The 25,655-nt window shown below is 47.6% G+C and overlaps 1 protein-coding gene across 1 annotated transcript; it reads right to left on the bottom strand.

Annotated features, from left to right (window-relative positions):
• On the bottom strand, positions 1-22,400 carry si:dkey-288a3.2 (protein phosphatase 1 regulatory subunit 37). Its single transcript, XM_007906845.2, has 12 exons — positions 22,232-22,400; positions 18,828-18,922; positions 14,766-14,811; positions 14,176-14,276; positions 13,423-13,542; positions 12,626-12,776; positions 12,134-12,289; positions 11,439-11,551; positions 5,037-5,178; positions 4,470-4,636; positions 1,771-1,879; positions 1-128 (listed from the first exon to the last, which is right to left on the bottom strand). The coding sequence occupies exons 1-12, from the start codon at positions 22,398-22,400 to the stop codon at positions 1-3; spliced, it is 1,497 nt and encodes a 498-aa protein (XP_007905036.2).
• Between the last annotated feature and the right edge of the window lie 3,255 nt (positions 22,401-25,655).

Here is a 25,655-nt window from a genome sequence, read left to right as displayed (position 1 = left end):
TCAAAGAGAGTACGAGAACAAGAGTGGAGGCTTGCGAGGTACAGCCCCTGAGCGCAGGGGAACAAAGCCAAGAACAAACTGCATACGGTCGGTACTAACTCCCAGAGACCAGCGCACAGCACAGGATTCTACAAGAAGGCATCAGAGAGCGTTCCCAGGCGGTTATCACACTAATTATTACCACTCTCGTACACACGCTCTCAGGAGCTAATTAGCCCTTTAATATGCAAATGCATGCAATTGCATATTAAATCTGGATGTGAAGAAAACAGCTGGCAAAGAGGTATAAAAAAATAAATGTCCACCTTAGAAGGCTTTTTTTTTATTGCTGAATAGCTCCTCTCGTTAATGAGGATTTTGAAAAGGGTTTATTGGTGATGGGTGGCAGGGGTTTTGCAGCATTTGTTTTATTTTCGGATGTTTTACTCTCTCTCTCTCTCTCTCTTGTTCCAGGCTTTCAACTGAAGCTACCTCACACTTGCTGAAGGCTTCCTGCTACCTTTGGACTCAACTGGGTCGATAGACAAACCCATATTGTCACCAGGAAGCTCCATCTCAAGGAGAGAGAGAGAGAGAGAGACTAATGTGTGGCTTCTGATCTCTTGTCTAAAAGGGGTACACCCAGCCCCCACCCCCTGCCCCCGCCATCAGCCAACAACAACAACTAATGACATTTACACAATGCCTTTCACATCAGGAGGACGTCCCGAGGCACTGGACAGTCAGGGATTTAGGCCCGAGCTGGGAGTTGGTACGGGGGGTGGGTGGGGGTGTGCGCAGGGTAGGGAGGGTGGGGGTAGGAGGGTGGCCAAATACGCGGTCGAAGAGGAGGGTCTTGAGACGTGCTTACCTCAGCTTCCTACACAAACCAACACTACCTCCAATATCAGACGTATCAACTCCACACGCAAACTAACCTCTCCAATCAACTCTCTCTCCACACCCGGCAGCAGAAATAATTCTCAAGTGTAGTGACTGTGCATTTCATAATAATAGTAATAATAATCCCTGCATTTGATATAGGGACTTATCATGTCGCCGAGACGTCTCAAAACGCTTCACAGGATATAATACTGTAAAGTGGAGTAACTGTATTTTATGGGCGAAACGCAGCAGCCAATTGGGCACAGAGCTTGACTTGATAGTGCAACGTCAAAGCACGGATAATAATTCACACGTAAAGCCAGGCAGCACACACTTCACAGTAATTCACTGTGGAAAGTGCCTTGCGGCAGTTCAGTGTGATAGCGAGCGGTGGAAATAGAACACGTCCGAACAAGTTTCCCCTGCGTCTGAGCAACAACTGGTTAAGGAATCACATCAGGAACCACCGCGCACTTTAAAACTCCCAACTGCACCAACCAAAGCTGCGCCACATTGACATTGTTAAGCACAGCGACCCCACTGCCCGCCCCCCACAACCCCTCTCTCCGCTTTGTGTGTGTTTGTGTATCACAGGTAATGACTGACATCGCTCGAGCAATTCAAGGCACCCATTCAATCCCGGGGTCCAGTTTATTTTCTTGAAAGGACATTGCCTCCAGGAAGCAATGCAGGTGTCAAACCCCTTCGGGCGTCGGGAGAGAGCGAGAGAGGGGAGGGGATAGAGAAAGGATCCTGAGCTGGTTGGTTGAGTACTAGTTAACAGTCTCCCTTCACATCCATATCATATCTATGAAGGAGGAATTTGGTGCCTGTCTAATTAAACTATTGTATAATTATTAGAGCAGCAAAGCTGGCTTCCCCTTCTTTTTGATCTTGGAAATTCACCTGGGGCAGTCTTTATTGGGTCAGCTTGATGCTTAACTGCTGGTAATATCCCGGCAGTCTTCAGGGAGAACTGGGAATCTAATTGTTGGGAGTTTAGGTTGCCTGGCAACTGGAAGTGGAGAACTGTAATTACTTAAATTCAATAAGTCTTTTTTTTTGTTAAACAGGGAGGACAGTGGTGCTTGATTCTCGCATTCATTAAAGCCACTCGCTACAGCTGGGAGGCTCCTGCCGCAAATCAAAACATGTGTAATGACAGCTGTGGGACACAGTCTTCTGACAACACAAGGCACAGCTGTATTAGTCTGGGGGAGGAGGAAGAGGAGGGATGGTGTGTGTGTGTGTGTGTGTGTGTGCAGGTGTGGATGTGTGTGTGTGGGGTGTGTGTGTAAAGCAAATATTCCAATTGCTGGATTTGCAACTCTCTTTTGGGGTTGATGTGCTTTTGAGCTGCACACTGAAACCGGTCATTTTTTTTTTGCTTTCAAAAAATGTCCCACCCTCCTCCCAACTATCCGGAACAATGCTTCAGGATGTACCAAGACAACCGAACAAGAGGAGATAGATTTTAGCCTTTAGTGATGGGTTTCCACATGTGACGGACACTCGACCGACCCCTAAAAAAAGGGCATTTTCAGAACAGACACCAGGAAGTATTTCTTCATCCAGAGTAATTAATGACCGGAACGGGTTGACAGATGAGGAAGATGAGGCCGGAAATCTGGGACTCATTTTAAAAAAAAAAACAGCTTGATCCTGTGGTGGGAGGATGGTTGGAAGGGCGTTTCGAGGGAATGAGATGGGATGAGATGGGATGGGCTGAAATCTTCATCCGAAACGATCTTGTAATCTTCCAATCTTGCAAAACCGTTTTGCGATCAAGTGCTCTTCACCTCAAGGCCAACAAAGCAAAATCCTGATCGATTTGGCTTCCTTACCTTCTGCATTTACGTCAGGTAGACGTGTGTGTTTCCCGTCCCACTCCCCCAGCCCCCGCTTTCTTAACAGCTGTGAGGGATTTCAGCTAAACTGGGCCTTCGCGACGTTTCAGTGCCGGGATCACAAACAGAGGGCGATGGTGAGAAGGTCACTTGAGCAGCCAATTCCGTCACGGAGATAATTTCCTCCGTGACACGGTGAGAGTCGACGCGTTTCGTTCACTGTAAAACGTGTCAGTATGTTTCAGAGGCATCAAACTCCAGCCGCTGCCTCCACCCGCCTTGCCTGAGCGTACGGCAAGAGGCGAGAGCCAGCCGGTTAAATTATTCAATGTTTTGCGTAAATGGAGACCACGCACCTTTGCTAATAATTCACGGATTTTAAAACGTACAATCAGCTGAGCTCTCGCGCAGATGGATTTTGTCACTTCCGAGCGGGAGGCTGTGTGTTTCGCGATCTCGAATGGCTTGCGCGTGCTAACTCGACTCACGCCGCCAAGGCGACGTTCCAAATCAGCTCAGGGCGAGCTCTGCATTTTCGGAGGTGCCGTCCTTCGGATGAGACGTGAAACCGAGGTCCCGTCTGCCTGCGCAGCTGGACGTTAAAGATCCCGTGGAGCTACTCGAAAAGAGAAGGGAGTCTGTCCCAGTACCACTGGCTAACAATCCCCCCAAATACAACCGTGTCATTCGTTTCACGGCTGTTTGGGGGACATTACTGTGCGCAATTGCATGCAAAATACACAGTCACCGCGCTCGACAGCGGATCCTGTGAAGCGCTTTGAGATGTCCTCCTGACTTGAAAAGGATTATTATTATTAAAGGAGCCCAGGGTCTCGCCAGAGTGAGTGCGCTGAAGGAACGCAGCTAATTCAAAGTAGTCCACCAGGTCAGTGAGCCAAACTCCATCTTTAACTGTTTCTTTCACCAAACACTTGATCGGCAAGTGTACTGGTCTGGGGAATCCAGGGTCGGCAGTGGAAACTTCCAAACGGCTATACATTGAGCTTCGGAAACGTGCATCAATTACACAGTATTGTGTAGCAATTTGAAGTACATGTCATCGAGGGTCCCAAGGCGTGAAAATCCATTTGAATCGCATTTACTCTTGCCACAGATGTTGGAAATTGATTTGCGGTAAGTACGTTTTTTTTTGTTGTCTCACAATCTGATATCTCATGCCAGTCATTTCCATCCTTAAGCGGAAATGAAATCCGGCCCAGAGTGTTTTGCTCGTTGCGTTTCCCTCAGCTTTAGTGTCTTACGGTTTCTTAAAAGGAATAAGAAACGTACCAGTTCTGGGGGGGGGCGGGGGAACTGAAACATGACCTAGTGTTGGTCCTCGGCACCTTCCATTGTTTTCAATGGAGCGACGGTGGGTGGGTGGGTGGGGGTGGGGGGGGCTTTTCCGAGCCTGAGTTAAAGGGTAACACAGCACAAGTCACTGAACCTCAACAATTGATCCTGATCAGAAGACAAGCCACCAGGCGGTGCAAGCTCTCTGGGATGCTACCCAGTGTGAAGGGTGCCATATAAATGCAAGTTGTTGTTGTTGTGATTTTTTTGATTTAGTTAGGAATTTTTTTTATTTAAAATCAAACTTCAGACGGGATTACCTCCCACTTATCTCCCCGCCCCCCCCCCCCCCCCCACCTCCGGAGGTCAGTCACTAGCCAGGGATCGTGGTGGTGGGCTGGTGGGGGGGACTTGAAGAGAGGAGAGAAGGGGATTCACACAAAGTGGTGTGAAGCAGTTACTCACTGTCTCTCTCTTTATCTCAGTCTCCAGGTCAAGCCTGACCAGCGAGTCATTGATTTTCAGGGCAAGTGAGAGGGCCATGAGACCTGCCGTCCCAATCCTGTTCCTGCGGAGATCGAGCCTGAGAAGCGCAGTGCTCTCGGCTACAAACTCAGCCGCTGCTATGGCACCTGGAGATTTAAAACAGACCAAATTTAAGGGCGAAACCTCCGGCAAGTTTCCTTACTCCACACACCCGCCACTGTTCACCCAACAGTAAGTAGGAACCCGGTTGTTAGTCGATTGGCGCATCGCTTTTCCGGGGGGGTAATAACAATAATAATAAATTGGTTACACAACCCACGTGATAAGGCGCTGTATCAAATATATCAAATGCAAAGATTATTAGCATTTAACCGGGGTTTTGTATGTGGCGACTGATGATATATACGCTGATAAACTGAGGCTAGTACTTGTCCCCTTTGACGTTAATAATAATAATAATAATAATAATAATAATAATCTACAGGACATTAATGGGGATTGGTTAACGGGGCTTTGTGCAAAGGCTGGGTATGTAACTTTTTTTACCTTCACAAGTTATCGAGGTGGATGCCAGTCCCAGACGTACAATCGATCGGTTTGCGATCAAGGCTTCTTTGAGCCTGAAGATTCCTTCATTGTTTAGGTAATTATGTCCGAGGTTCAGAGTCTCCAGAGCAGTTAAGTGAGGCTGAAAAACAAAAACAAATAAAATTAGCTGTATACATTTTGCAGGCAAGCCAGCGGTCGGCTGCAAAATTCACAGTCACTACACTTTAAAGTATATCCTGGGGATTCGAACCAGTGCACTGCTAGTCCATAAACCATCACTCTTACCACTGCCCCCCCAGGTTACAAGGCAAGAATATATAATAATAATAATCCTTGCATTTGATACAGCGCCTTATCACGTCATTGAGACGTCTCAAAGCGCTTCACAGGATATACTGTAAAGCGCTGTGACTGTATGTTTTGGGGGCGAAACGTGGCAGCCAATTGCACACAGCAGCGTCCCTCAAACAGTCTTTTTTCGCTCTCTATTTCTCACTCACTCTCTCCATATCTTTATCCCTGTTCCTCTCTCACACTCTCTCTATTTTAACCCCTCTCTATTTCCATCTCTTATATAAATATACATATATACATATATATATAGAGAGAGAGAGAGAGAAGGAACAGCGTTTTATTTTAATCCAATGCAGCATAAAACTGCCAAACTCTGCTACACTGAATACATGCGCTGTTTCCAACTTACAAGCTTTGCACACTATCCTTTCCCAGAGTAAACAGTAAAGAGCTCTAGCAACTGAATGCATCCAGCGCCCGAGGCTGGGAGTCAGTGCCACACAAACAAGCTCGAGAAACATGTTAAATCAGGTAAAGAACACACTACAGGAGGCGGCACTTGGGCTATTATTGTTTCAGCTCTCCCAGTCGTCTAACAATACAATTCCGGTTACAAGCGCACAGTCAGACCCAAACTCCCACAAGTGCGGCTCTGCTGATATTAATCAGCTCCCTCTTAGCATCAGGCTCCGTAACTCCTCCCAGGGTATATCTCTCAGTGACGTCAGTGTTAACAAAGACGCTCACATATCTATAAAACAAAAGGCTAGGGATGATAAAAAAAAGGGGATGCTCCATTAAGTCGTCTTGCTTATCAGATTGGGTGGGTTTCATCACTGTTGCTGAATACTGAGCTATCTCTCGAGCTATCCGGTGCTGTTTGCTTTAAGTTTAGCCTGTTCGTGGCCGGGCACTTATAAATAACTGAGATGAAATCGTCCTTGACACCAATGAATTGGCTGCATGTATTGAATGGAGCAATTGAGAACCATGATTATTTAAAGGCTTTCTGACGGGAAGATGCCTCATGTCTGTGCGGAATCGGCTGCTGTGTTTTGCCCGCAAAATAGACTGCCACTCCACTTTACAGTAAATTCTGTGAAGCGCTTTGAGATGTCCTGAAGATGTGATAAGGCGCTGTATCAAATGCACAGATTATTATTATTATATATAAAACACATATACACTTCATCTGACAATTCCTCTCTGAAAAAAAACTATGGTTATTGTTGAAAGTTTATTTGAACAATAATAATAATAATGATGATGACTGTTTGTGGGACATTGCTGTGGCTACAGCTGACATTTGCCAACAAATGTAAGCACAAGAATCCTGTGAAGCGCTTTGAGCCTTTTCGACAACTTGATTAGGCGCTATATCAAAAGTAAGGATTACTTATTCTTTGGCACAATTGATAAATCTGCCTTGGCTTGTCTTTGCCGACGAGTCTGTAATATATTCTCTTTAAGGTCTACCAGAATCCTACCCCGTGGTGAACGCAGGGTATTATAGTAATCTGGCAAAACCTTCTGAGCAGCATATTGGAGATCATCCATGGTTAGTCTGAAGACATTGAAATATATCTTCTGTATGCCAGGGGCTGACTGGATTATATTACATTTAAGTGGACTGATGTACCTCGTAATATTTCTCTTCCCATGAGTTATGTACCTCTGTCCCATTTACAAGACTGGCTCGGATTCCATGGCGGTAGTGCAAAGAACATGGGCCAGTTATTACAGACGCTCCCAGTGACATTGGAGAGGTCCAATACATGTCAATACGGCAGCTTCTGATGCTACGTGTTTCGAGGCACCATAATAAGGAAGGATTTTGCGGAGCTTTCTAGACTACAGTGGAGCTCTGGAGCTCAGAGGTTGGAGCACTCGCCTCGCAAGCGAGAGGACCAGTTTTCGAATTCCGGGCGGGGCATAATGTGAGGCAGTTTTCCTTACTCCACACTCGCGCCTCTGTTTACCCCGGAGTAAGCTGGAACCCGATTGTTAGTCGATTGGCAGATCACTTTTTCCGGGGGTAATAATCCCTTAAAAGAAAATTTGGTTATTATTTTGACTTTGGGCTTTGAGATGTTCAAAAGCGGTAATAAGGCGTTATATCACATGCAAGGATTATTATTATTATTATGATTATGATTCATATTGTCAGCCTTGAAACCATGAAATTAAGGAATTCTGGTGCATTTAGATCCCGCTTCACAATCCCATCTTTCGTCGACAAATAAAGATAAAAAATCTTCAAAAGCCTCAATTAACATGATAAGAACAGAGAATCCGTCAAGCCTGTTCCACCATTTTGTTGTATGGTGGCAGATGTTTTAACCCCATTTCCTTTCCTCCACATCCCTTAAGAAAGCTCTGTGTCGGGGTTGATGTGAAGTTGCATTGCGAGCTTCCTTCCGCTCATTATTTGACTGAGTTAAACTGAACTAAACCAATTCTCGCTGTCTTAATTGAGCACATCTGCTTCATGTGGTCTTCATTGATAGAAAATTGCGAATTAGGCAAACAGTGAAGAACAAGCAGTGCAAACTTAAACAGAGGTAAATGTCACTCCAGAGGCCCTTTATTTGAAGATAGGCTTAGCACCTGTGAAAAAGATTAGAGAGTGTCTCTCTCTTTCTCTTTGCCTCACACACATGAACATCATTATTGCAGCCAATTATATCCTTCCCTTATTCAAATTCATTAGTAAACAGACTGAATTGATCATTCAGCTCATTGCTGGGTGGCTGTTGGTCCAGGTTAGCTGCCCTGCATCCACAACATTTCACCCTGCTTCCAAAGTGACGCACTTCGAGGCAGATCGATCGATCGATGCTCCGCTGAACGCAAGTATTTTTTTAAATTTCACCTGGACTCTGTGTTCCTTTGAACTTGCCATCAAATGCCAGACATTGGAGTCAGCACATTACCACAGATGGCTCTCGGTTGCAAGGCGCAGGATACACATTAATAACAAGAGCATCTCCTAATGTAGTGCCTTTCACAGTGTCAGCAGGACGTCTCAAAGAGCTTGAGATGTTATATTAAGACGTTATTGTGAGAGCTCGGGGACGCTACCCCACATGAAGGGCGCTGTATAAATGCAAATTGTTGTTGGTGGTGTTGTTGTTGTAAAGTGTAGTGACTGTGTAGGGGAACGCCACAGCTAATTTGCACACAGCAATGTCCCCACAAACAGCCCTAAAGCGAGTAATCAATTTTAATTGGGGGGAGGGATTTGATTGCCCTTTAACTTTTCCATCGTCACATGCACATTGAGCGAGATATTGGGGCTAAAATCATTCTCCGCTGCACAGTCAAACACAGCGCACACAAAGAGCCAAGCAGATAAAGGCCAACACAGTGAGGAGAACTTTTGGCCCCAGTTGGAAAGGAAAGAACAAAGTTGAACGACGCGATTAAAAATATATATCTATTCTTGTGGAGATTTTTTTTTTGAAAGGACGGATTCTTTCATCATATAAAGTGACTCGTCTGCCGTTCTCACTGGTGGCGGGGGGGCATAACTGTTTATAAGGATAATAAGTGCCTTCATAACACTTTACAAGTGTCATCATTTGAACTCAATTGACACTGTGCACTAATTACAATAATCACAGCTTTAAGAATGCCTCCTAATCACACAGTACAAGATCGGCCTTTGACGCTTTTATACGAGGCATGTATTATTTAATCAAAGTCCTCGCAGGGAGATGGCACCTGGACTAAAAGCTCCCAGTCTTATTTTGTGTTTCTATGTGTAATTTCACGTGGGGGAGGGTTTTATCTGTCTCCCTTTTCCGCACCATATATTGTCAGATTACGTGGTTTGTTTTGTTTCTTATCAATGAATATTTTTAGCCTGGAGTGGGGTGGGGGGGGGGAGAGGGTGGGTAGGTGGGTAAGAGGAATGAATTAGCGGAGGAGGGGAGGCAGGGGCTGAGCAGAGAGAGAGAGGAAAGTGGGTGCAATATACTGTAGAACCAGTGCGTTATCTGGCTGCTATTTCACCAAACTGTGGCACTTGCTCTTTAATTGCATATGGGGGTCAGGACCGGAGTATTTTCTGAAAGCAGGCAGCTCGTGTAATTAATCAATCAGCCGCGAGAACACATAAGAAATCAGACGGACGGGGTATAATCTGCACAAACAGCCCTGCGATATCTGTGGTTGCTCATGAAGGCAAACGCGAGGGAAATGAATGTGTGGGGCTCAGAGGGTCAGGGCATTGCAATCTGCTGCTGGTTTTTTAATGGCTGCTTCTCTCACAAACAGCAACGACAACAGAAGTGGCCGGGAACGCTCAGCAGGTCAGGCAGCATCTATGGAGAAAGCAAAGTCAGTCAACTTTTCGGGTCCACGACCCTTCGTCAGAGCAGACAAAGTCGTGGACCCGAAACGTTGCCTGACTTTCCTCTCTCCATAGATGCTGCCTGACCTGCTGAGTGTTCCCGGCCACTTCTGTTTTTGTTTCAGATTTCCAGCATCCGCAATATTTTGCATTTTGTTTAACAACAACTTGCATTTATTTAGCGCCCCTCACGCAGGGTAGAGTCCCGGGGGGGCTTGACAGTGGCGGAGCAGGGCGGGGGCGACCGTACACACACACGGTCGAAGAGGAAACGGGGTGGGGGGAAAGAAAATAACTCTCTAGTTTTGTTGGGGGGGTGGAGAGTATCTAATAACGATCCTTGCATTTGACACAGCGGCTTAATCACGCCAGCAAGATGTCTCGAAGCGCTTCGCGGGATTTTACTGTGAAGCGTAGTGACCGTGCATCTTGCAGGCGAATGCGGCATCCGTTTGCGCATTGCCACGCCCTGACACACCGCCGCAAAGTGAATGATGGATTTTCATTTGGAAGATTGTTGGCCAGGACACCAGAAAAAACGCCCTTCGCTTTTCATATAAGCGCCCAGAGATCTTTAACGTCCACCTGAGCAGGCGGATGGGATCTCGGTTTAACATCTCATCCGAAGCACAAGCACCTCTGCCAATGCCTCAGCACTGCACTGACTGAAGCATCAGCCTGGAATGTGAGCTGAGAGTTACCATACAGGGCTTTCAACAGACAACCTTCTGACTCGAGACGTAAAGAGCGACTGGCGGAGCCAGGCTGACACCTAGAATAGTGCTGAAACAGAGAAACAAACACAAACCAGGGAACACGCAGGTTACGCGTGGAAAGCTGTTAAAATGTTTTTTTTGTACAGAAAATCATGCTTCTGTAATTAAGTGGAAAGCGTTGCGTTCAGTAAAAGTTATTCACTTCCATGGAAATAATAAGTCGGAGTCCTGTAGCTCAGTGGTTAGAGCACTCGCTTTGCAAGCAAGAGACCTGAGTTCAATTCCAGTCAGGGCGAAACCTTGGGCAAGTTTCCTTACTCCACACAGAGCCTAATAATAATTCCTCCAAAAAACAAAAACAATAATTTAATTGGTCATTTTCAATCTATGACTGTTTGTGGGACATTGCTGTGCGCAATTGGCTGCCGCGTTCGCCCACAAATATACAGTCAACTCACTTTACAGTATATTCTGTGAAGCGCTTTGGGACGTCCTCCCGACGTGAAAAGCGCTATATCAAATGCAAGGATTATTATTATTAGTATTATTAAGTGAGAAGACTGCAACACCAGAGACTTATTGCAAAGAAAAAGATTTTCATTAAAAGAAATCGGAGCCGGTTTTCCAGTTATTTTGAAAAGTACCTGCTCACCTGGAGACCTTCCACATTTCTGCACCATCTTAAATTTTAAGAAAGAAATGTTTTCACAGGCCCTGACCAGGGGTGGAGAGGAGGGAAATTCAGGCCTCAGATCCCCTTTAACTTACTCAAAATGCACTGGGAACGTTGGGAAGAATTTACGGTGCTTTCATTCTAAAATAATAATTTGGTCACTTAATCCACCACTGTTTGTGAGATGCTGCTGTGCGCAATTGGCTGCTGTGACTGGCCCGCAAAATACACAGTCAATTCGCTTTACAGTATATCCTGTGAAGCGCTTTGGGACGTCCTCCCGATGTGAAAAGTGCCAAATCAAATGCAAGGATTATTATTATTATTATAACTGTGCTTTTTGGCCAAATTGGTTAACTTACCAGGGTGGCTGCGAGGTGAGCCATCCCTTTACGTGTCAGTTTGTTGTTCCAAAGCACAAGTGTCCTCAGCCCGTGCCTTTGCTCTCTGAGACCCCCACAGATGTCTTCCAGGCCTGGAAACACATTGCACTCAGTCAGTGCTCGTGACCGAATCATAGAATATTACAGCACAGAAGGAGGCCATTCAGCCCATTGTGCCTGTGCCAGCACTTTGGAAGAGTTACCCAATACAGTCCCTCTGCCCCACTCTCTCCCCACGTTTTTCCTTTTCAAATACTTATGCTATTCTCTTTTGAAAGTTCTTATTGAATCTTGTAACCTTATGAGCCCTTATAGCTCATGTGCTGTAGCTTGTCATGCAATTCTGCACGCCAGTGATTTGTGGCAAATGGAGAAATTATTGCAAACACAAACCGGGGCTTCCCACTGAAACCCAAAAAGGTTCCTGTGTGCAAATAACCCGCAAGCCACAATCCCAGTTTTCATGCAGAGTACAGTGAAACATCTGGAGCTTTAAGACCAAAAAGTCTTCGCAGGCGAGTATCTAAATGAGAGTAGAGACTTGTTTGTTGAAAGAGGAAGTTTTGGAGGGGGTAGCAACAGGATAAGACAGGGTAACAAACTGCCAGATATATTTACATTGGTGCGGTTACTGAAGGAACCTGATGAATTGATAGTGCAGCTTTATTATCTACCTGCGTTGGAGATACAGTTGTTCTTAAGGTCCAGCAATCTGATGGTGCTGTTGCACTTCAGCAACTCTCCCAGTTGCATAGCATCTTGGAGACTGTTCAGCTGATTGTCTGCCAGATGGAGCTCTTGCAGGGTCCGGTTCACTTTCAGAGCAGAGACTGAGGGGAAGCGGGAACAGAGGAATGTAATCATTGCTATGTTGATCCACAACATCTCAGCAGAAACTAAGTCAGAGCTTAGTGAACGGTGTTCAGTTGAAGATCTTTCTGGAGATGCCCGACAGACTGGACATCACTCTGTTGACTATCCACTGGTCTGCACAGTTATCAGCTGCTGTGAATCCAATGGGGGGGAATCCAGGGAATGCAAAACCGGCCAGTGCCCGTTGAGCAAAGAGAGCGTCCTGGTCAGTAGAGTTTGAGGAGGCGGCAGAGTTTGGGCGGGGCAAGACCGTGGAGGGAATTGAAGGTGAGTAAGGAAAAGTAAAAGCTCACCCAGTAACATCAGAGGGAGACCACTCAGTCCAGCATCCTCCAAACGCAGACCCACCAGACTCTGGCTGAAGCGAAGGGCCTTTGTCATGTACCGGCAAGGGTGCTCCGTCAATGCCACCCCACATGCCTCAAACTCTCTCAAGCAGCTGCTCTGAGGATATTAAGAACAGTCTGTCAGCACAATGAGCAAACCCAGTCCGACCTAAACTCCTAAAGCCATCGAAGGGCTACTTACAGGCGATGTGAGGAGGTGCGGAATTGCGGCATGTCTTAAGGCAATCTGAGTTAAGACCTGATCCTGTGAAGAACGTATTAAAATGCTATGCTCAGCTGGGTGTCTAACACATGCCGAAACCCGTCACTGTGGATAATGGTGTCCGAACCAGGTTGAGACTCCCACATGTGGTGTGCGTGCTACCAACACGTGGAAATGTCTCTGTGCTCCAAATGGAACACGCCCTGCTTACCTAATCCCGGATAGTATATCCCGGTTAGACCCCAGTATGTGCGTTGGGGTAACTGCTGAAGTCCAGCTAAAACCACATAATTTACCCATCAAACCAATTGTTTTCCAAGCTTTCCGCTGCTTGTCCAGCGAGGATCATCCAAGCCAAGACTTTTTTGGCTTGCAGGGTTAACAGGACCTGAGAGGGAAGAATGCCAGCTCTCAGCAGCTCCCTCCAAGTCCTGCCGATGAGTCAGACTGGTTGGTCTGTCGTCAGTTAACTATTTACCAATAAATTTGTATTGGGGAGCATGCACGGAGACCTAACTGCAGAACCACAACGAGCTGTTACCTTTCTGATGAGTTGAGCTGCCGCCATCCAGCCCCTACTGCCAATGTGGGCGCTGAAGGAGATACTGAGACGTACAGCTGATTCATAGTACTCCATTATGTCAAACAAGGCAGCTGCTCCCTGAAACCAAGAAGGTTATGAGTAATAAACCGTGGGATTGAAATTAATTAAATCTTCTGCACTTGCAATTCCTTTTTTTGGAGTCAAAATCGGCAACCTTGCAGTGGGCGGTGGGTTAATGGGGCAGCGAGGAAATTAATAGCACCTCCATGCCCACAGCTCCCCTAGGGCGAGTCATTGCTTTCTCAGCTGAGTCAGTGCCGGGGAGATGCCAAGCGGAGGCCGGGAGATTGTCTGTCTGCAGCCACCCAGAACCACAGCTTGATCTCACCTTCCTCTTGCGTGTGCCAGTGATTATTAGAGCATCATTGTCAGAGGCTTGGAACCCGAACCCCAGAAATGTAAAGGCAAAGACACACGGCAATGGTCTGTGAAATGATATAAATTCTGTTTTGACTTGAAAGCACAGCAACTGGCTGCCACGTTTTGCCCACAAAATGTACAGTCAATACACTTTACAGTATACTCCGTGAAGCACTTTGAGATATCTTGAAGATGCGATAAGGTGCTATATCAAATGCAAGGATTATTATTGTTATTATTATAATATTCTCCCTCTGCTGCTTCAATGATGGGTCAGAGATATGGTATGGTAGGCCAATACAGTGGCAGGGATTTGATTGACGCCCTTACATTTTCATCCAGCTTTGCTCGCTCCAAGTTGACCCATTCAAACCGGACGGATCGGAAGACTGATTCGAGAGACTCACAGCTCTCATAGTCCAATACCTCACCTGCAAAAACCAGAGACACACACGCACATTCAGTTTTCTCACAGGCTCGGCTGGCAGCCATCGGACAAGCACAAACTCTAGGCCCTTCTCCTCTGGCTTTGTCACCGGTAGCCACATAACATGGGATGCCCCCCCCACCCCACCCAAGAGACATGAGCACTCCCCAAGGTAGACATTGCAGAGTCAGACTCCAGCAGCCCAACAATGAACCACGGAAACACATTACAGGTATGACTGGCTGACTGGCACATCGTTACTCTCTACAGTGGGTAACCTGACTGTAGGTCAGCCTGACATATAGGGCTAGGAGCTCGGCAGCTCACCTCTAAGTGAGGTGGGGGGAGCAAGATTAAAAAATATCTCACTTAATAGTGACTCCTGTTGGCTGACCACGGACTTGGATTAAGTCTTGACTAACACAGAGCTATGTTATTCCTTCTCTATACATCGTCTGGCATGACGGGTAATGCGTGAAGGGTAATAGTTTACCTTGCAGGTCTAAACACTTAATCCTATGGTGCACCTCCGTGATTTCCTAGAAAGCAAAAAACAAAAAGTATGAAACAAATGTTCTTACAGTGAGTAGCAAGGGTTATTATTTATTACTATAACTCCCAAACTTCCCACTGATGTTTGCCCCAAAACCTAAAGTCGCAAGTTTTCCCAGGATGGCTCTTCTTAGGACTGTCAAACTCTCGGGTGACTCTGAATCACTGATCTCCTGAAACAAAAACAGACGGCACTGGGAAGACTCAGCAGGTTGGGCAGCATCTATGGAGAACGGAAAGTGAATCGACATCTCGGGTCCACGACCCTTCGTCACTGATCTCCTGGATTGGCTTTGGGTTCCTGAAATCTCATGCACTTAAGGAAATTGCACCACAGACAAAGGGTGGCTTTTACTCCAAGGAACGAAGAGTAAACCTCACCTCAGAAAGGTCCCTGTACTGCAGCACAGTGACACTTCCATTCTTTTCAATCTCTATTCAACGGCAGCTCAGACTGAGGTTGATGTACTAAGTGCCGAATCCTGGGCCATTAGTTTTTTGTGGTGGATTTTTGTCCCGCTGGGAACTGACTTGAGAACTCGCTATCGGAATTGAAAGGATTAGTTGAGGTGCAGATCAGCCATGATCTAATTAAATGTGGAACTGGCTCGAAGGGCTGAATGGCCTACTCCTGTTCCTATGTTCCTCTTCTGGATTGATTTGATGTTGGAGCATCTCCTAATGCGGTCACCATTAACTGTTGCCAGATCAGAATGACAATGAATCCGTAAGCTTGCTTGGGGAGCGAGAGCTTGCAAGGAATCTCTCTTGGAAAATGATGATTTAGTCAGTAAAATGTATGCCAGCATGCTATAAGCTGTAAAAATTAATTTCTCCACAGGGCTGAATATTTCTGCTTCAAAAGTCAATATATATGCAGGCGCGTACAGTAATAGCTTCTTTATTGCAATAATGCATGAATTATTTAAACAACATGACCTTTTTATCATGTATCCTTTGAAAGAAACACATTGAAGATGTAAATTTGAAGCTTATTATTATGCAAATATATTCATTGTTAACAATTAGCAATTAAACCTGCAGTGTCTACAAAGAGCAAAGCCAAAATTAGCAACTTAATTTATCATTACAAAATTAAAACATACACAAAAAAATTCCAATGACCATCATAATATTTCCACTTTGTTTTTTTTTTGCTGCATTGCCTTGCAGAAATCTCATCCTAAATTGGGACAGTCTGTGGCACAGTACACAGTCCAAGACCAAAAGCTACTCCTCCAAGAAAAACTATTTAATGCATCACCAAAAGTATCGTATGAATAAGCTTCACAGGAAATATTCACCGACTCTGAGAGCTGGCAGTGAGGAAGGTGGCTCTGATGAGCTTTTGGGTTGTACCAGAGAGCGGGAGGTTGGCACGGAGCATTTCCCATATAAAAAGGGGTGACCGAGCTTCCAGAGCAATCTCTCTCTCTCTGTCGCTGCAGGAAAAGGTGCCCGTCCAGGGAACAGAGGCCTGAGACCCGAAGCCTGAGTCTAGGATACGTCGCGGAGTGGGTGGTATGGTGGCGTATAAAGCAGGTGGGGTCTTGTGAGGCGTGAATGCTTTTAAGAGGTTCCAGTCAAGGGTTGGATGCGGTAGGAAGGACAGTTGGGGATCGAACCAGACGCCTGAGTTGTGCACTGGTTCAGTGAGTTTGAGGGATTGGGAGGTTGACGAGGCCAAAGCCACAGGTGAAAAGACATGGCCGGAAACCAAGGAGGATGGCTTCTGTCTTCTCCGTGTTACTGTACGAGAAATGCAATGTTTGCAAAAATTGCCATTTACAATCAGTTGTGCCCATTCTCAAATGAATTTACTTTTTCTCCCCCCCGCTGGCAAAATATTTCACCCACAAAACATACAGTCAATTCACTTTACAGTGTATCCTCTGAAACGCTTTGAGACGTCACGAAGACGTGATAAGGCGCTGTATCAAATGCCAGGATTATTATTATTATTATTTTATTATTTAACACACACACAGTTCGCACCTTGCCCCTGGACTCCCTAGTGATGTCTCCCTTCAGTATTTGAAGTCTCATTGCTAATCCCCCAATTACAGCAAGTCCAATAAGATGCCACATGATTAAGTCCTGTTGTTTCTTTCTCCTGTAATTATTCTCATTCTGCACTTGAAGATCAAAATGGAATCCCAAATCGGGGTATGTGGCAAAATTGTGTATTAATTACTTTAATCTGGATTTATAACGGACTACTGAATGGTAACTAAGAGTTTAATTCAGCTCTTGCCGGCCTGCGCCTAATACGCTCTAGAATTAGTTAAGTGAGGTGCGCCCCCTCAGGGAGAGTGCCTAATACTCTCCAGAATTCGGTAAGCAGAGTGAGTCCCTCAGGGAGAGAGCGCACATTCCAACACGCAAGAATTTCCATGTGTTGGTGTATGGAACTCTCAGTCAGTGCCAGCTCATTTAGAGAGCAATCCTTTCAGTCCCAGTTGCCTGCCCTTGCCCCACACCCCTGCAGCTGATTCCTTTTACGATATCTTTTACGATACCGTTCGTTCCTGAAAGAAAAAGTTAGCGGGAACGAAAATAAAAGGCAACTCCTGTGGAATTCCTCCTTGGCTTCTGCAACCCTGATTATCTCATTACACAAGGTGTTAATGCTTTTCTTCAATCTGCAATCTGTATAATTTCATTTAAAATAATGTCTTTCCCCAGTAGCTCTACCATTTCTCACTTCACTTATTACATTATCCACTTTTTTTTTAAAATCTCCCCACAGATTCCGCTCTTTAACTACTTGTGCCTAGCCTGTTAATGCCCAGTTCCCTCATTAGCACTTTCACGTTAATATTAATACAGTGTGAAATGTTCTTGTTACATTGAGCGGTGCAGTGATTAAGAGCGTAGGCTGGGAGAGCTGGTGTAGAGATCAACCTTCCAATTCAATTCAAGTCTATTCGGGTACACGATACTCGTCAGAGAGAGAGAGAGAGGAGAGAGAGAGAGGAAAAAATGCAATGTCTTCAATACTTTGCCCAGGGAATAGCTGTGCGAAAACTCACTCATCCATTAATGGAAATAGAAATCCCGCTTCCCACCTACATTTCAAAAGCGACGTCTAAGAAGAAAAGGTCCCGAGCTATGTGTTGGGCTGGCATGTAAAACACAGTTCTGTACCATTAAAATGATATTCTCGCCAGTTGGAGCCCTGTGCACCACTGAATAATAATTCCTTCATTTAAATGCGTTTCCGTGTGACAATCGCCTCCAAGTGCCAAAGTGATATCTTTGCGGCATTAATAAAATATTTTCTTGTTGGTTTCTTGTTGGTCTAACACGTGCGGAAACCCTTCTCCTTGCTTAAGAGTATCCAAACGGCATGGTACATAAAGTCTGGAATGGACCAGTCTTTAATTTCCTGGTCATTAATTTGTGGTGGACGAACAGCGTAGAATTATGTGTAAGATTGCGGCGCAGAAAATGGCCATTCGGCCCAACTAGTCTGTGACAGTGTTTAGACTCCACATGAGCTTTCACCGATTATAATTCCCTCTCCCAAACCCCTCTAATCCCATCTTCCTCAGGTATGCATCAAGTGTCCTCTTAAATATGTTGATGCTTTCAGCTTCCACTGCAGTGAGTTCTATGTTCTCAACACCCACAGAGGAAGAAGTTCCTTTTAAATTCCGTTTTAAATCTGCTACATTATTGTTGGCTAAAATACCTGGAGATACCGGATGCTTAAAGCCCACCTGTACAAGCACCAGGCCTCAATTTAATGTCTCTTCTGAAGGACGTCACCTCTGATGAAGCTTTGCATGGCTAGTATTGTATTAATGTATCAGCCTAGAGCCCTAGACTGCATGAGTTCATAGTCCTGACGTGGGGCTTGAACCTACTATCTTCAGACTCTGAGGCGAGAGTGCTACCCACTGAGCCTGGCTGACAAATGTTGGTTCAATCCCAGTGATTCCTCCAAATCTGAGAAGAAGTTTAAACCTGAAATCAATTGATTATGTCGGGTAAAGTATACCTGCAGTTGCTTCAACAGTTTGTCAATGGGCTTCACACCCAGCTTCTTACAGCTTAATTTGTAGGATGCAATGATCTCCTCCACAGTAGGTCTCACTGAAACACAGACAGAGAGATTATTATAATAGTAATATTAATAATAATATAATAATCCATTTGGTATAGCGATTTATCACACGTCGAAATGTCTTAAAACACTTTGCAGGATTTATTTTATTATAGAGTACAGTGACTAGTATTTGTGGATGAACGCAGCAGCCAATTTGCACACAAAAAAAATCCGACAAACAGCCATGAGTGAATCACCAATTTTATCTGGGGGGATATTTGTGGCCAAGAAAAACTCCCTGCTCTTTTCGAATAGTGGCGTTGGATTTTTAACATCCACCCGAAGAGGCAGTCGGTTGTTTGAAACACCTAATTTGAACGATGGCACCTCAGACAATGCAACATTCCCCCAGCGTTGGATTGCATTGCCAGTCTGATCAAGGGCTCGAGCCCACAACCTTCTGACTCGGAGGCAAGAGCGCGACCAATTGAGCCAAGCTGATCTTGAGCGTCTCTGAAGGACACAGACATCGCAGGGCAGACTCAGCAGGTCAGGCGGCATCTATGGAGAAAGGAAAGCGAGTCAACGTTTCGGGTCCACGACCCTTCGTCAGAACTGGGGCATGTTTGGGAGGGAAACTAGAAAACATGCCCCAGTTCTGACGAAGGGTCGTGGACCCAAAACGTTGACTCACTTTCCTCTCTCCATAGATGCTGCCTGACCTTCCCGGCCACTTCTGTTTTTGTTTCAGATTTCCAGCATCTGCAGTATTTGGTGTTTTGTTGGGACATCATTAACTGGTTCGGGGAATGCGGTATTTCTGACCATGTGATGAAGTCCCCAGTGTAATAATTATCATAACAAATGGCGCATTTTCGCCCTCGCGTGCTTGCCCTGGAGCAGATTGTACCTTCAACATTCCTTTTGGTTTCAACAGGGAAAGAACAGACTTTCTGGGGGTAATAATTCTTGTTAAAGAAAGAAAGAGTGCCTTCTTGCACTCGGCTCATTAACACCTCCCCTTTCTAACACTCCCTCATTGTAGTTTTTGCATTTATTTTCCCTTCAAAGGGGACTGCAGCCCTCTCCAGCATTGAGGTCATTCCTACCATTAACCGTACATTCCTCACACACCGAAGGATCACAACCTTTACCATACATTGCATTTAGACGCAGAACCCAATAAGTTGAATGAGAAAACTGATAGATCGACACCATGTTGAAGAAACAATAATAATGATCCTTACATTTGATACAGCACCTTATCAAGTCTTTGAGACGTCTCAAAGCGCTTCACAGACTATACTGTAAAGTGAATTGACTGTATATTTTGCGGTGAAATACTTTCCCAGCGGGGGGGGGGGGAAGTTAAATCATTTGAGAATGAGCACAAATGATTGTAAATGACAATTTTTCTGAACATTGTATGTTTGTATGTTTTGTGGGCGAAATCAGCAGCCAATGCGCACAGCAGTGTCTCACAAACAGTCGTGGATTGAAGTGACCAATTTATTATTTTTTCTCGAAGGAATTATTACCCCTGGAAAAGCGATCCACCAATCGACTAACAACCGGGTTCCTCTTTACTGCTGGATAAACAGAGGCGCTTGGGTGTGGAGTAAGGAAACTTGCCCAACGTTTTGCCCTGCCTGGGAATCAAACCCAAGTCTCTCGCTTGCGATGCGAGCGCTCTAACCACTGAGACAGGACTCCCTGAGCTACGAGTTGCCTTCTCAGTTCACAAATGATATCATGTAAATTATTTAAGGGCTGTTACTGTTCTTCAGACCTACCGTGACTAGTCAGTCGCTTCACTTCAGGAACTTCCGGTTTCACTATAGTGTTCCGGCAAACAGGAATTTGGGACGTCCTCCTGACATGAAAGGCGCTGTACAAATGTAACCTGTTGTTGTTGTTGAATGAATGCAGGGTGCGTCTCTTGAAAAAAGAGAGTGAGCATTCCATCCCAAGCGCGGGGAGCCTTCCATGTCTAGATGGTACACGTATGTAGAACGCTCGGTCTGGTTTAGGATATTCCTAAAGCACGGTGATGGGGTCTCTGCAACTCTCAGACGTACCCCAAAAAAACTCTCAAGCATTTGCACCTTGTGACGTTTGCCCAACATAGAGCACATGGAGCAGCACAGCGCAACTCACACAAAAACTTGACGTGAAGTTGCTTGGAACCCAAGCTCGACTAGTCATCTATAAAATGCAGGCTTATTGCCGGGAGCTTTATAATGAGGACGGGGGCTGAAATTGGGAATTGTTTTAATTAAAAAAATAATTTGCAAATATGCATATTTATCAATTAGTCCATTGATTTCTGATTACATTTACAAACGGATTACTATATTAATACGTTCTTGCTTTTCAGGGACGAGGAAGTTAAGCAATTTTCTTTTAAATACGTATTAAAATTTCCAAAACGTACAAAATATCCATGTTTATTTAATTTTGAAAATCATTCAAAGCTGCCAATAAAATTTGCTTCACGCACGGCGGGACCGCAAGATGTTTAAGCACCAAAGTTGCGTGAGCTTTTAAAGCCTTGTGTTGTGGATTTTCGGTGTTTCAAATCCTTTGGTGCTCATCCTCTTGTGCATTGCGCGGAAAAAAGGAATCTTTCCAACAACATTCTTCAGGAAGAGCCAGGAACAGCAGCAGCGCTGGGAAACTGAACACTGTCCCACTTTGGGCAAACAGTTTCGATATCAAGTGAGCACAGGGCGGTGTCGTCAGCCGGGCTCAGTTGGTAGCGCTCTCGCCTCTCAGTCAGAAGGTTGTGGATTTAAGCTCTATGTTAGGAACTGGAACCCAAAGTCTATGCAGTGCTGTGTGTTGCTGCATTGTCAGAGGTGCCGTCCTTCAGATGAGACATTAAACCGAGGTCCCATCTGCCTGTCCAGGTTTGAAAATGCTGTACACTGTCCAGCGCCTTGGGACGTCCTCCTGATGTGAAAGGCGCTATACAAATGTAACCTTGTTGTTGTTGTTTACTCCTTAACTCCACAACTCCTTATAATCAACCTTGCATTTGATATAGCGCCTTTTCGTCTCTTTGAAGACATCTCAAAACACTTCACGGGGTTTTTACTGTGAAGTGTAGTGACTGCCTGTTTTGTAGGCAAACACGGCAACCAATTTACGCGCAGCGACAGCCCACAAACGGCCTAGAGGCTGTGGCTGCGCGTAAATTGGTTGCCGTGTTTGCCTTCAATGGTCTTGAAGCCAAGACCGTGAGAAGGTTTGGAGCCTCATTATTGCAGTATTTGACAAGACTTGTTTTGCTAGGCCCCAGGAGGAACACAGTCTGACGGTACAGGGACACAGAGGCGAGTAAATGCGGATCCTACCGGCTCCCCATGGATTGCAGGGCTCAATAGATCCAGAGACAATTTTTGCATCTGCCGGGAAAGACACGTGTTTTGTTGGTTTAATTTTCCACCCGACAGCGAGAGCTTTGCCCAGTTGAATCCTGGCATCGTCATAAAACGGTTGGAGCTCCTCACCGCCGACGTTCATCTCATTGCCAGCACTCTGTCTGATATGGAGATGTCACTCTGTAGCACTCTCTAGTTTCACAGGTGTGTTCACGTGATACCTACCCTGCAGTTTAATTATTTAGCATTAAACCGAGGTTCAGGTGAACTTGTCTGTGTAACGATGCGATACGCTCGGCAATTTTGCTTCCCTCGCACATCAGTGTCCAACAGTCCCCCGGATAAAATCCTTGCGGGGACATTGCTGTGCGCAAATTGGCTGCTGAGTGCGCCCACAAAATACAGAGCCACTAAACTTTACAGTAAATCCTCTGAAGCACTTTGAGATGTATATAATGTAAGGAGTTGCATCAAAATGCAAGGATTATTATTAATAATAATTACAATTAAACAAATATGGAAGTCTAAAGTTCCTATATTTTGCAATCTGTTTGCCACGTTAAACATTTCTAATTTTCTAAATCTATGATAAATGCTGCAAATCCTATCAATGATAACGTGACGACCCTTGTGTTTGATGCAGCACCTTATCACGTTGTTGCAACGTCTCAAAGCGCTTTAAAGGATTTTTTATTGTCGAGTGTAGTGACTGTGTGCACATAATATGCTGCGAAACGCAAAGCTCTTTCCAGAAAGAACACAACACTTTAATAGCACGGGAGTAAGAGGGGAACAGGAAGAGAACACTTTACTTTTCAGACGTAAGGCAAGTTCAATCTTCATAATTAAGGAGCCATTGTCTCCTCAGGAGGGTCTTAGTGCTCAGACGACAGGATACATTACACACGGTTAATCGTGTGGCTGGTGTGACGGTGGGGGTGAGGGGGGGGTGGTGTGGTGGGGGGGGGTGGGGGGGGTGTGGGGGGGGGGGGGGGGGTTGAATGATCTGCAGGCTCCAGTGCGATGTGAGAGGCGCTTTACAAATGTAGTTTTGTATTGTGTGTTTATTGTTTGTATGTGGAGTGGGGAGAAGACTTGGGAGTCAGAGCGGGTGAGGTGATCGGGGGGCGCTCAGCGTCTCGGCAATGGAACAGCGTGTGTGGGGGGGGGGTCAGTGTATGTTGGGGATGACTGTGGGGGCGCTCAGCGTCTCGGCAATGGAACAGCGTGTGTGGGGGGGGGGGGTCAGTGTATGTTGGGGATGACTGTGGGGGGCGCTCAGCGTCTCGGCAATGGAACAGTGTGTGGGGGGTGGGGGGGGGGGTCAGTGTATGTTGTGGGTGACTATGGGGTTGGGGGGGGGGTCAGTGTATGTTGGGGTGATTGTGGGGGGTGTCAGTGTTGGGGGTGACTGTGGGGGGGGGTCAGTATTGGGGTGACTGTGGGGGGTCAGTGTTGGGGGTTACTGTGGGGGGGTCAGTGTGGGGGTGACTGTGGGGGGGTCAGTGTGGGGGTGACTGGGGGGGGGTCAGTGTGGAGGGGTCAGTGTGGGGGTGACTGTGGGGGGGTCAGTGTGGGGGTGACTGTGGGGGGGTCAGTGTGGGGGTCAGTGTGGGGGGTCAGTGTGGGGGTGACTGTGGGGGGGTCAGTGTGGGGGTCAGTGTGGGGGGTCAGTGTGGGGGGTCAGTGTGGGGGTGACTGTGGGGGTGACTGTGGGGGTCAGTGTGGGGGGGGTCAGTGTGTGAGGTGTCAGTGTGGGGGGGGGGTCAGTGTGGCGGGGTCAGTGTGGGGGGGGTCAGTGTGGGGGGGGTCAGTGTGGGGGGGGTCAGTGTGGGGTGACTGTGGGGGGGTCAGTGTGGGGGGTCAGTGTGGGGGTGACTGTGGGGGGGATCAGTGTGGGGTGACTGTGGGGGGGTCAGTGTGGGGGTGACTGTGGGGGGTCAGTGTGGGGGTCAGTGTGGGGGGGTCAGTGTGGGGGGTCAGTGGTGGGGGGGTCAGTGTGGGGGTGACTGTGGGGGGGTCAGTGTGGGGGTGACTGTGGGGGGCGTCAGTGTGGGGGGGTCAGTGTGGGGTGATGTGGGGGGTCAGTGTGGGGGTGACTGTGGGGGGGGGTCAGTGTGGGGAGGGTCAGTGTGGGGGGGGTCAGTGTGGGGGGTCAGTGGGGGGGTGTCAGTGTGGGTGGTCAGTGTGGGGGGGGGGTCAGTGTGGGGGGGTCAGTGTGGGGGGTGTGTGGGGGGTCATGTGGGGGGGGGGTCAGTGGGGGGGTGATGTGGGGGGTCAGTGGGGGGGGGTCAGTGTGGGGTGACTGGGGGGGTCAGTGTGGGGGGGGGTCAGTGTGGGGGTGACTGTGGGGGGGTCAGTGTGGGGGGGGGTCAGTGTGGGGGGTGACTGTGGGGGGGTCAGTGTGGGGGGGGGTCAGTGTGGGGGGGGGTCAGTGTGGGGGGGTCAGTGTGGGGGGCGTGGGGGTGGTGGGGGGGGTCAGTGTGGGGGTGAGTGGGGGGGGTCAGTGTGGGGGTGACTGTGGGGTGTGTGGGGGGGGTCAGTGTGGGGGGGGGGTCAGTGTGGGGTGATGTGGGGGGGTGTCAGTGTGGTGGGAGGGGTCAGTGTGGGGGGGGGTCAGTGTGGGGGGGGCATGTCAGTGGGGGGGTGTCAGTGTGGGGGGGGGTCAGTGTGGGGGTGACTGTGGGGGGTCAGTGTGGGGGGGGTCAGTGTGGGGGTGACTGTGGGGGGGGTCAGTGTGGGGGGGGGGTCAGTGTGGGGGGGGTCAGTGGGGGGTGTCAGTGTTGGGCGGGGGGGGGGTCAGTGTGGGGGGGCAGGGTCAGTGTGGGGGGCGGTTCAGTGTGGGGGGGGTCAGTGTGGGGGTGGGGGTAGTGTGGGGGGGTCAGTGTGGGGGGGGTCAGTGTGGGGGGTGACTGTGTGGGGGGTCAGTGTGGGGGGGGTCAGTGTGGGGGTGACTTGTGGGGGGGTCAGTGTGGGGGGGGTCAGTGTGGGGGGGCAGTGTGGGGGTGTGGGGGGGTCAGTGTGGGGGGGTCAGTGTGGGGGGGTCAGTGGGGGGGTCAGTGTGGGGGGGTCAGTGTGGGGGGGGTCAGTGTGGGGGGGTCAGTGTGGGGGGGTCAGTGTGGGGTGACTGTGGGGGGGTCAGTGGGGGGGTCAGTGTGGGGGGTCAGTGTGGGGGTCAGGTGGGGGGTCAGTGTGGGGGGTCAGTGTGTGGGGGGTCAGTGTGGGGGGGGTCAGTGTGGGGGGGGGTCAGTGTGGGGGGGGTCAGTGTGGGGGGTCAGTGTGGGGGGGTCAGTGTGGGGGGGGGGGCAGTAGTGGGGGGGGGGTCATGTGGGGGGGGGGTCAGTGTGGGGGGGTCAGTGTGGGGGGGGGGTCAGTGTGGGGGGGGTCAGTGTGGGGG

This window comes from Callorhinchus milii, unplaced genomic scaffold (genome assembly GCF_018977255.1).
Source record: "Callorhinchus milii isolate IMCB2004 unplaced genomic scaffold, IMCB_Cmil_1.0 Scaffold9, whole genome shotgun sequence".
Taxonomy (NCBI): domain Eukaryota; kingdom Metazoa; phylum Chordata; class Chondrichthyes; order Chimaeriformes; family Callorhinchidae; genus Callorhinchus; species Callorhinchus milii.
This window is presented reverse-complemented; position numbering and strand designations above follow the sequence as displayed.